Source organism: Ochotona princeps, chromosome 4 (assembly GCF_030435755.1).
Source record: "Ochotona princeps isolate mOchPri1 chromosome 4, mOchPri1.hap1, whole genome shotgun sequence".
NCBI classification, from domain to species: Eukaryota; Metazoa; Chordata; class Mammalia; order Lagomorpha; family Ochotonidae; genus Ochotona; species Ochotona princeps.
In genome coordinates this window covers 75997474-76009755 of record NC_080835.1, presented here as the reverse complement: position 1 = coordinate 76009755, position 12282 = coordinate 75997474, and the positions used below count along the sequence as shown (strand labels likewise).

The following is a 12282-nucleotide window of genomic DNA, read 5'->3' as shown; positions in this document are numbered from 1 at the left end:
CCCTAAGTTATTATTGAATTAAATAATAGCCCAAACTCTCTTTCTTGAAGCCCATTGTTAAATTCTCCTGCATTCTCTAGGCAGAACAAATCTCATTTTTGATTGCTCCATTTTACTTGCTACTGCCTTGTTTTTCCCTATTAAGATCTCCCCTGTTATTCATCTATACTGTCCATTCTAGCAGAGGGAGTCTTGAGAAGACCTGTCTGGATTCATGTCTCATTCATCCTTTAGCCAACTTAATTCAGGAAATGAATTCTGATGACCTGGCCGTGCAGCAGAAAGCCTTCGTCGAGACAGAGAAGAGGCTACTGCATATGAAGGAAGAAGAGGAGGAGGATGGATGCAGGACTGCCTTGAACAAGACCATGATCAGCCCGCCACAAGCTCCCACTGAGGTCTCCCTTTTTGTGAGGCAGTTATATAAGTACAGGCAGTGAGAACGTGGGCACTGGGGCAGTAGTTTCATCTCAAACCATCTGATGAAGCTTAACTAGTGTTCTACTTCTTAGATTTGCTAGATGCATTTCCCACAAGGAAGTAGAAGCTTTGCTTTATATCTCTCCTCCCCCCACACCATGGTCTTGTTGGATTATCTCCAAACAGTCTTTTGGTTTGTTTTAATTTTTAAAAAATGTGGCCCCTGTACCCCCTGAGCTTGAGTGCTACATTGTGTGCTATGAAGGTGATCTAGTCTACTCACCCCACTTCCCACTCCCATAGCCACACCTGGGTACCTTCACCTGCGTGGGGCTTGCTTCTGCAGGCTTAACCCAACCCCGTAGCAATCATACCTCAGGTCAGACCCTAGCAAACCTTCTGTGTTTTAATCCCTTCAGTATTAGTGGAAAATGACCAGTCCTCCTCTGTGTTCGATTTGCTTTCTTGGTTTGTACACATACAAATCAGGCAGCGGTGTTTCTAAACTATGTTTCTTTGTTTTTATGATGACCTGCAGAATACAGATGAACTCAACGCAGGTAAGCACAGTGTCTCTCTTTCTCCCATGTGCCATTTATTATTTAGGATCAGTTTTTATTAACTGTAACTTCCAGACCCTTAAATGATAGCCTCTGGGCTTACAAACAACCAGGAGCAAAAACCTACAGATTGCCCTGTTCTGTCACAACCAGCTAGAGTGACTGCACACGGAGGATTTTCTGTATTTTCTCCTGACCGATCTTTGATAAACCGAATTCGGTTATTCTGTGTCATCCAATTTACTTGTAGTTGCTCCAGGGATTCAGATGTTTTCCGTTGCTCAGCTCAGAGGCTTATAATGCTAAATGGAACATACACACACAAAGTCTCTCTTCAAAGAAAACCTCTTTTGAAAAGCATCATTCACATTTGAGGCACAGTCATCACCATCCTGTATAATAATAATACAGCACACGGATTACCATTTAGAGTCAAATCTGAAAAATGTCATTTCAGTTGCCTCCAAACTTTATGTGCATGTGCAGGCATGAGGAGTGCGGCTCTAACGCTCTAGCTGTAGCTTTCTTCTGCATTGGAACTCAAAAACTGAGTCTCCTATCATGACTTTTCTTTTGAATATATCTCCATGCCAGAGGCCTTCCTGGCATCAGTGGAGAAGGACGCAAAGGAGCGAGCCAAGAGAAGAAGAGAAAGCAGAGCCCTGGCAGATGGTAATTGGCAACCCTCACCTTCCCGCAACTGGGGCGAACGGCGCTGGAGAGGAGCTCCCAGGCACTGTCCCCCCACCATCTGAGACATCAAGGCTCCTGTGTCGCAGGCTTGAGATGGGCCTGAGGCAGTGAGATCGCACCTCCTCCTCCTGCTTGTGGCAGAAACCTGATGTCTGTGCTGCCGCATGCAGGAGGAGGAGGCTGATGCGCTCATTCACCTGCCCCCTCCCCCTGTCCAGGGGCAGCCCTGCTCTGTCTCTATCCTGTGACTGGGCTCCGCAGATCAGAATGAACCATACCCAGGAAGTAGCAGAGGCTGGGGAATGGCGGGTCTGGGGAGAACACTGGCTGACCTGAGCTGGAGATGAAGAAGTAAAATGGAAAAACGAAGCAAGAAAGAGATAAAGAGATAGGGGTGGCGGGGGGGGGGGGGAATAAGAAGAGAAATGAGGAGAGAGTTGTGTGTGTTGGGAGAGGGCACAGGACAGAAGAAAGCTTCTAAAACTTGCTTTACACCACCCCGGGGCATGTGTGCTGCAGGTGTGGGTGATTCTGTGTTGCTTGGCACATTCATTACCTGCCCTCTGTATGATGCTTTGAGAGTACCTGTTTGGTCTCTGTGGTTAGGTTGCAGTGGCTCTGCACCATGGTGCAGAAATATTCACTTTTATTGAAAAGCCAATTAGAATACCAGGTGGCAGGTTTGCAGGGAGTGAAAAAAAAAATAGCATACCTGAGGTAGCTGGATCTGAAAAATCAGCAGGGACAAAACGGGAACAAATGTCTTTTGGATCCAGGACAGGCTGGGGTGTCAAGTGTGAGAGGAGAGCTGAGCTGTGTTACTTTGCTCCCCACAGCCCTGAAGGAGCAGGGGAACGAGGCCTTTGGCAAAGGTGACTATGACACGGCCGTGCTGCGCTACAGCGAGGGTTTGGAGAAGCTCAAAGACATGAAGGTTCTGTACACCAACCGAGCCCAGGTCAGTGAGGCATGTGAGTGAGTGTCCCATGCCATTGCCTACGGAACAGTTACCCTGGACCTGTGAGAAGAAAGACAGGGCTAGGTGGTGCACCGGTGGGTCCTTGTGTTGGACATGGGGGAGCTGGTGGGCCTGCAGCCTCTGCCAGTTCCCATAGTGGACATCCTCTCTGTGTGATCCAGTTGCCATCTCTCAGTGTGAAATTGCTATCAGCAGCCCCCATAGTCTAAGGCCCCTTATTAATGGATAAAGGAGGGAATTGGTACAGTGAAGTGACCGGGGATACCTGGGGACTCTGCCACACAGTGTGTGCAGCTTGCCTTCATGGTAGCTACCTAAACACCCAAGGGCTACCCTCCTGATGTCTTATTAGTCATTGAATCAATTTCTCTTTAAAATGAGCATTCAGTGACTGGAGTCACCTGCTCAGTTGGCAGACACGTCAACAATTTCTCAGAAAGATTGAATTTCAGAAAATCCTGTGTGCCTCCCAGGTGAGCTCAACTTCCTGGAGTAGTGGGTCACTTCGCCCAGATGTTTATTATCAGTTGCTTCAGGAAGCTCCAAGGCTGATGGTACCCAGTGGAATCAGAAGTGGCACCTGGGACCTTATCTTTGCAAAGTGGTTGAGGCTTTGAGCAAGAATTCACTGTTGCTCAGGCCTGAAAAATTGGCAGGCAGGCAGACATGATTCCCTGCTGGTCAGTATTTGTCACCAGGACTGGCAAGGGATGTACTTGATGCTGTGTTGTCTCTGAGAGGGAAAGGCTGGCACAGAATTCTCATCAGCTCCAATTTCTGTAACTTGGGATGAAGAGTGTCCGGCTAGGGGATGCTGAGGAAGAGTATTAAAAGTGAGGCACAGTGATTTCATGCTGAAAAAAACCATGTGAGAACACCATAACTCCACGGTCTGAAAGGCTGCATACATCAGATTAGAACTGAAACAGCCATTTATTTACCCGGTGTGTGAAAGAAACTCATAATGAGCAAGTGACTTGGTAAATAAAATGGCCAGAGTTTGGGTTAGCCATGTACCTTTGATTACCTTAACAAGATTATAAGCTTCTTGAGAGGTAATCTGGCTTTCCACCCAATGCTTTGTTTACAGCAGGTGCGCCTCAAACCCTGGTGTGCAAGAACGAGAATGCCATTGAAGGGAATTAAATTTCTGTGAACAATTCAGAAGGACCAAACCGTTAACACAACCATCATAGTTCCTCCTTATTTACTCCAGATTTGGTCCCTGGAAACACTCAACCTTCTCATCCTGATTCACTTGTTGTAACTCTTAAGGCATCTGAGGACAAGAAAACTGAATAGCTTTTAAAAGATTATGGAATCCAGGCTTTTGTCTATCGCAGACCATCCATACCCAGAGTCATCTAAATTAGTTACAATTTTTTGGCTGTACTCAGTTTTAAGCAGTGCTTTGATTAGTTCTGGAGAATTGCATTAAGAAAATCAAGGTAATGAAAAGCTTTAGGGAAGCACTTTTTTTCCAGCCTTCCCAAAGAGAAATTGTTCGGAGACCCAAATACACATAACACGAACTGCCCTGGCATCGGATATTATTTGAACCATTGACTGTAAACTGCCTCCCCTGTCTGCCTGCAGTGTTAGAAAACACTTAATAAGGACCCTGTGAATCGAGCGTTGCCTGCTGGAGAGAAAATGTACCCTTTTATCACTTTGTTTTCCTCCTGCAGTTAATGTTATGATCAATAGATTGCTGGCGTGACTTAGAGGAATCTGGAGCTTAATTGCCCTTTGGGGGGAAAAATGGTTCTGTTCAAAATGTAGGAAACCAGAAGAGAATGGGGAAGTTACAGGCGTTGGACCCAATCCCTTAAAAGCAAAAAAAGAAAAAAAAAAGTCAAAGATAATGTAGAAAAATGCCAGGAGCCCACACAGGCAATCATGGCTGCCGTGGGCCAGGAACACGCCAGCTTCTTCTTCTTGCGTCCTCTGACTTGCAAATGAAGCCCAACAGCCAGAGGACAGGACAGGGCTTTGTAGGAGAGATAGTTCAAAGAGTTGTCTTTTGCCATCAGTCCAGAACTCTAGCTAATGAAAGAAAGCCCTGTTTCCTGGCCCCTCTTCTTTGGGAGCAAAGAGCTGCAGTACAGAAATTCATTAGCAGAACACCTGCTGCAGGCTCCTCTCTCCCGGCCAGCTGTTGAATACTTGGGTTCCCCAGGAGTTACGACACTGACCTTAAAATTGGCTTGTCCATGCATATAGTTTATTGGCTTGTGGTCAAGCGCCCTGATGCACTTTGATGATGGACACATTTACATGTCTCACTTCCACTGGGTTTCTTTTGTCTGTACTGGGTTTTTCCATTCTCACCATGGGGGTACTCATTGCTGCTGCTTAGAACTATTCCAGAAGCAGAGTGCTTCAACTCCAGTGCAGCATGAGAAGCAGGCATTGACCACGTGCAGGGTCCAGTCTGAAAACAGAGGTCCCAGCTGCGCTGTGCTTGTTTCTAAACAGGCACTAAATGCCTCCAGCTCTTGGAAACTTTAAATGAACCCAATTTTCAAGTCAGCTTAGCCTGACTGGATCACAGAATCCTTGATCAGTTCTGGATTTTGCCCAATTTTGGGAGACTCCAAAAAAAAAAAAAAAAAGTGCCCCCAGTCATTTGGCACTGAAGCTTCATGGTAATTCTCTGACTCTTAAGTGCCTGTTTAAGACATCTCCTGCAGGTCTTCCTTCCCGAGGATGAGAGCAGAGCTTTTTTTTGTTGCTGTTAATAGCATTCTTCACATACTGTATAATTTATCATTTGAAGTGTGCAATTCAACACTTTTCAGTAAAACCACAGAATTGTACAACAGTCACAATCCATGTATGAACATTGCATCATTCCCCCAACGCATTGCTTACAGCTGTCACTTGTCAATCTCATCCTGCCCTCCTTGCACCCCACCCCTTCTGCCTTTATGCACTGGACACTTCTGAACATTTGATACGATGTAAATCAATCAAACTGATGCCTGTTTGGATATATCCATATTTCTCAGACTGGCGTTTGTCCTTTTATGACTGACAGAATATGCTATGGTATGAGAAGGATCTTCAGAAGACTCGTGGAAAATGTTAAAATTGTCTTTTATTTCCATTTGCCATGAACTTTTTAAAGACTCTGATAGATCAACCCATTCTTTCTTTTTATTTTATTTTATTTTATTTATTTATTTATTTTTTATTTTATTGTATTGTTGTTGACAATCTTTACATAGTTAATTGCGGTTAAAAAAAACGGTTCAGGGGGTATAGGGAAGTGGGTAATACTATTATGTCCATATTGTTTCCATCATGTATCTGATGTAAAGGGGGATATTGAGGGAGAAGCCCCACCCGGTTTCCCGCCCACCCCAAGTCCCGGATGTGGGGCCTGCTCTGAGATATTTGCTCAAGTGGTTTTAATAGTTCTCCAGTTATGAATCGCTGGCAGTTTCGCTCCATGACCCTGTCACTGGGAATCACCCAAGATTCACTACTCACCTACACTAAAATTGGACTTAGTCATGGGTGTCCCCAGGCAGCAAACATATCTTAAAAAACCCCAGAGCAGGCCGCCGGGTGGCCAGCAGGCAAAGCCTGGCACCACATGGTGCACTGGCCGCCCTGGGTGAGGCTGAGGACTCGTTCACTGCCTTGCGGCAATGTCTTTGGCATGAGCCCCCAGCATTGGGTCCGACCAGGCAGGGGCACCCCCCACAGCCGCCACACTGTGAGGAGCGGCACTTGCCCCCAAACCCAAGGCCCGAACCCCTCCCAAACTCACCTAGCCACAAGATATTAGCAGCTGGATGGAGCTAGGAATTTTAACCCAGTCCCCAAGTTCCCTCATGGCACACTTACCCTGAGGAAAGAGCTCTCTTGGGTCCTGGGTGAGGCCAAGGACTTGTTCACTGCCTTGCGGCAGTGTCTTTGGTGTGAGCCCCCAGCATTGGGTCCGACCAGGCAGGGGCACCCCCCACAGCTGCCACACTGTGAGGAGCGGCACTTGCCCCCAAACCCAAGACCCGAACAACCCATTCTTTCTTATAGAGAATTGTATGAATAATCCACGTTTTAGTCTTCTGTTCATCCAGTTGAATTGCTTCTGCTTTCTGATTCTTACGAATAATGCTGGTATGGGTACCCGTAGGGTTTTTATATGGATATATGCATCCTGTCTTCTTGACCATATACCTGAGAGTGGTCACAGGACAATGTCCATGGTTCTTTTAGAGGAACAGCCAGGGTGTCTCCCAGAGCACTGCACTCTCCCTGCAGTGTGTGAGGTTTCATTTTGGACATCCTCATTCACCCTTGTTTTTATTCTACCTTCGTTATTCCCCGTATCATTGGGCATGCCTCTAAAATGTTCACAGCACGGTAGACTTCAGAATCTAGCCTTTCCATTGTAAAAATGGTCAGGTGTGCTGGCTGTTTCTTATTTGCCCCATCCAGATCCTTCTCTGACCTACTGTGTATCCTGGGGTACCAGCCTGCTGGCTTGTGTGTGTCCCGTGGCTTCCCAGCCTTTTGGCTTCCTTTTGGATTCAGCCAGTAAGAATCAAAGAAAGAAGATGGGTTATTTTTTTTTCTCCAGATTATAGCTGCATTAAAGGCCTTGGCAGTACCATATCAGGCAGTTACTTGGGTTTTTTTTTTGTGTGTGTGTGTGTGTGTGAGGAATGTCTGCTTTGTATTTTTTTTCCTTTTTTTTTTTTTTTAATAATCTTACTTAGTCGATTAGGGCACAAAGGGTCAAGGGCGACAGGAAAGTGGGCAACACCATTGTTTCCACACTAATATTTTTTTTCCCTGTTTCTGGGGTCAGGGGAGAAACAAAGGAAGAAGCCCCATCCAGCCTCCCACAGTTTTCTTTTTTAAAAAAGTGTGTGTGTGTGTGTGTGTGTGTGTCTGTGTGTGTGTTATCTGAAAGGCAGATTTACAAGGGCAAAGGGGCAGGGAGAAAGCAATGTGTAGATCTTCTCCCCATTGGTTCAGTCTCCTAACACTTGCAATAACCCTAACAGGGCCAGACTAAAACCAGGAGCCAGGAATTCCATCCAGGCATCCCCTGCAGGTGTCAAGGCCCTGAGTATCTGAGCTAATATCTACTGCTTCCCAGGGCCTGTATTAGCAGGAAGCTGAGATGGAAGCAAAGGATCTGGGCCCGGAACCAAGTCCTTTGGTGTGGGATATGGGCATCTCATGAGACAGTTTAACTCATGGTGCCACCACACCTGCCCCGCCCCCCCCGACACAGCTCTGCTCTCTCATTTCACTCACAGCTCCCTTCTTCCCCGCTTTTACTTCTAACCGTGGTAATAATGGTTACCCATTGTTGCTAGCCCTTTCTCAGACTGCCCAGTTGCCTTAAGTAAGTGTGCCGTCCATCTCCTACCACCACCCTGGCTGATACAGGTAGCTGCCCGTGACTCCTCATCACCGTTCTCCCATTTGGTCTTCCTGAACTGACTGAAGACAGCTTGCAGCAGAGTAGTGTGTGAGCATCAGCTGTTTGTGTCGTTACAGGCCTACATAAAACTGGGGAATTACCAGAAGGCGCTGGTGGATTGCGACTGGGCTCTGAGGGTAAGAGAAAACTTCCTTTCGTACAAGATGGTGTTGGGCTTGCCCGGGCCAAATGTCTTAGTCCTAAAGTGAACTGAGAGGAGCTGCCAGGATGTCATGGTAGTCAAAGGCATCATTTGCCTCATGGACAAAATGGAATGAGGTGCAGAATCATCGCTCAGGGTCATGACCATGCACAGAATATGCCCAGTGCTTAGTGAGCTCTCTGGAGAAGCTACTGTTATTGGGTTTTTGAGGGGTTATATTGTAACAGCTCCTTCTTTCCTGCTGTGTTACTGGCTGCCTGGATCCATATAATAGTGTAAATGGCTTCTTCTCTCCACTAGAGCCAGCAGTAAGAGCTAATCCCTACAGTGTTACTGTCCTTTATTATCAGTCTGTGCCATTCTCGTCCCCACCCCAGCTCTTACTACTTCAGTAGACATAAAATCACAAGGCAGAATTCCTAATCAACCATAGTCAGTCCTCAGGCAGACAGCTTAACACTGTGCATGGGATTTCCTGTGACATAATACCAACTTGGAGAATTGTGTAGATAATCACAGGTGCATGGAAATGTTAGTCTTTGAAAGAACTTTCACACTCATTTCTTACCAACGTTATTGCCAGTAATTTAAGTAAGCTTTAATCCCCACATTGTCCTGTATTGCTGTCACAGGGCTCTTTAACCAACCAAGACTAGCACATCTCAGACTTCTGATGTGGAGTGTTGCTCACATCAGAGAATGAGTCCCTCCAGGGTCTGGAAGTCAAAAATATGAAGTGTCTTTCCTGGGCAGTGTTTTATCTTAAAAATCCTCATGGATTTTGCATAGCATCCCATTAATCTCACCTGCTTGTTCTAAAAGAACAATTCAATTCTTTGATGTAGATCATAAGCAGTCGGACTCACATTGATTGTTGGTTCATTGATTACATCACATTATCTTATTGCATTAGATACAGGCTGTTTGAGGTTGAAATAATATTGTAATATACAGGTACTATTTTCCGGATTGACATCATTTCATCTTAAATTAAGGCAAACATGTGGTATCTAACCTTTGGGGATTGGCTCATTTCCCTTAGCATAATGGTTTCCAGTTGGGCCCATTTGGCCACAGAAAAACCTGCATTTTGGTTTTTTTAATAGCTGAGTAGTATTCCATGGAGTAAATGGACCATAGCTTTCTTATCCAGTCTTCTGTTGATGGGAATTTCGGTTGCTTCCAAGTTTTTGCAATTACTGATTGTGCTGCCATGAACATACGGGTGCATGTAGGTTTCTCATGTAACAGATGTTTTGGATATATTCCTACGAGGGCTATTGCTGGATCATATGGTATGCAGATTTTCAGTTGTTTGAGTGTTCTTCATACTGAGTTCCATAAAGGCTGTACAAGTCTGCAGTCCCACCACCAGTGGAGTAGGGTTCCCTTTTTCCCACATCCTCACCAGCAAGTGTTGTTGGTGGTTTTTTGTATGTGTGTCATCCTTACTGGCATTAGGTGGTACCTCATTGTTGTCTTAATTTGGATTTCCCTTATTGCCAGGGAATTTGAGCCGGACTCTATGCTTGGTATATGTTTGCAAAGAAAGAATCTGGACTTAATTTGATCTGTAATACTACAACAAGGTGGAGGAATCCACCATGGGGGGAGGGCACGGGGAGGGGTTGGGGGAATCCCAGAGCCTATGAAACTGTGTCACATAATGCAACGTAATTTAAAAAAAAAAATGAATAATGCTATCCTAAATAACTTCCATTCAAGTAAAACAGAGGTGTCAGAATAATGTGCCTGCCAGGCTTATCCTGCAGCTTTGATTCCCTTGTTCAAATCCCAGCCCACTGCGCATGGCCCAAGTCAAGGACTTCTGTTGATGGCAACCTAATGATCACGTTTGTTTGCTTATTTCCTCCAAAGCGCATGAACGAGGGAGACAGGGATGAATTGGAAAGTCACCCCCACTTAGAATGGCTCAGAAAACACTAGAAATCTAGAAAACACTAGAAATCTTCTAAAACTGACATCTGCAATGTTCCTTGTCTCTTAGGAGAGACACGCGTAGCAAGTCTTGCCTCATTGCATTAGTGTGGTCTCTGATTTACAAGAATTGCCCAGAGCCACTGACAACTGACTCCACACAGCCCCAGCGGGGACCTTCTGGCTTGCTTAGTCACCATGTTGAATCAGAATGGCTTTTTCTGCCGTCACTCTATGAGAGCAGAGAGAGGTACTGGCGTGTCCCCTTGCTGCTCCCTTGGTAACAGCAAAAGCCACCGCTTACTATCCACTCATACTGTTCTGCTCAGTTCAGTTCAATGTCAGCCTTTGCCCTGTGTTTTTGACAAGGAAGCCAGACCTCAAAGATTAACTTGTGCTAGATCACAGAACTAGTATTGGTTTAACTGTAAGCCCAAGCTCTTAACCACGTACTATAAATGGCCTCTCCTCTGAAACCTTAAATCCCATAATCACTGGGTGTGGATCTCCCTTCTTTTTCAAAAGCAACAGAATCTGCTCACAGGGCCTCCTAAAGATTATTTTTCAGACCTGGAGCGGATTTAAAAAAAAAAGCCAGGAAAGAAAGAAAAAGTAGAGGCATCCGTGATGTTGATTCCAAGTACACTGGCCCAGTGCAGCTGATGTTAAAAAACACCGACAGCCAGTCTCCACCGAGGCTCTCTGTTGAAGAGGCTTGAGTAAACTTCTCAGAGGGATGGAAACAACACACTAGGAGTTCTACAAACTAATAATAGCCGTGTCCACATGGAAGCTGTGAATTAAAAGTTTCACTGGGCCTTACAAGTCTTTAAAGTACCCAGCACGAATGTCACTGGCACTCCTTTTTGTAACATTATTTACACTTTCATTCTACTGAAATATTGTTGACGATGAAATATTGTTGGCAACAGACAAGTCTGCATTTTAAAATTTTGAAGGTTGTTGTTTCTTGTCAAAGAAGATAAGGCATTTCATTTATTAGTTTATATTTAACCGGGTTCTATACACCTTAAAATGGCTATAGATTGCTATTCAGCTGTCTCATGTCTATTTTCATTATAATCTTTAGCATTTTATAGTGTTGAATCATAATTTTGCTGAACCTGGCTGTTTTTCGGGTAGTCTAACTCGATAACTCTAACATGACATATGTCAACAGTTTAGGTGAACAGTTTTAGGAGGGGTGTGCAGAGAAATCTTCAATACCCCAATGATGAGTAACTAATCTTTGTGTCCCACCCAGTGAGTTATAAGTGCATCCCTGCTGACCGTTTCCTGTCTGTTTCTAAGCTTTCCTTGTTGTTCTCTGTCTATCTATTCTAGTTTCTTTTTTTGTTTATTTGTTTGTTTGTTTTGAGGGGTTTCTGGAGCGATCCTGATGGTCATTAAGAGAGAGGGTGTGGACCCAAAGTCGGAACCAGGCAAGGACAAGAGAAAGCTCCTCTCCCTAGTCCCAAAGGAAATTTACTGTTCTGTTTCTGCGGACCGCTCAGGGCTCCTGGTTGTCGTTCCGATAACCTTGGATCCTGCAAGGCAGGATTTGGGCTTCTTCCATCCCATGTGGTAGAACCAAACGGGGGTGGGTGACCTCAGAGTTCTTGGCCTCCAAAGGCACTCCAAATCCCCGTGTTCTCCTTGGCAGTTGGGATGTAGTCCTCGGGCCAACCTCAATTTGGACCAGAATCATCTCTTTTCTAGCAGGACACCTGCTGCACAAGGTAATCTGTCTTCCTTTTAAGACAGGACTCCTTCAAAGAAGCTGTTCCTTTATGCCATGATTTTACCAGGGTTCACCCACTGCTCTCTGCCCTTTTAATTTCTTTGCTTATAGGATGATTTGTTTGGGGTTGACACCATGGCACAGTGGGTTAAGCTGCTGTCTGTGATGCTGGCATCCCTATAGGCACAAGTTCGAGCCTCAGATGCACCGCTTTCCGATGCAGCTCCCTGCTGATGCACCATGAAAGCAGCAGCAGATGGCCCGGATACTTGGGATCCTGTATCCCAATGAAGTTCCTGGCTTTGTCTTGGTCCAACCCCAGCCGTTATGGCATTTAAGAGT

General features: G+C 45.4%; 1 protein-coding gene across 5 annotated transcripts in view; it reads left to right on the top strand.

Annotated features, from left to right (window-relative positions):
• The window catches only part of TTC12 (tetratricopeptide repeat domain 12), a 42780-nt gene that overhangs the window by 7605 nt on the left and 22893 nt on the right, over positions 1-12282 (top strand). For 3 of the 5 annotated variants that reach the window (XM_058663902.1, XM_058663899.1, XM_058663900.1), the window contains exons 3-7: positions 235-398; positions 959-980; positions 1575-1652; positions 2510-2631; positions 8176-8235. In XM_058663902.1, coding sequence (XP_058519885.1) covers positions 235-398; positions 959-980; positions 1575-1652; positions 2510-2631; positions 8176-8235 — 446 coding nt within the window. The remainder of the gene's footprint in view (positions 1-234; positions 399-958; positions 981-1574; positions 1653-2509; positions 2632-8175; positions 8236-12282) is intronic. The other 2 variants (XM_058663903.1, XM_058663904.1) reach the window with 1 other exon arrangement.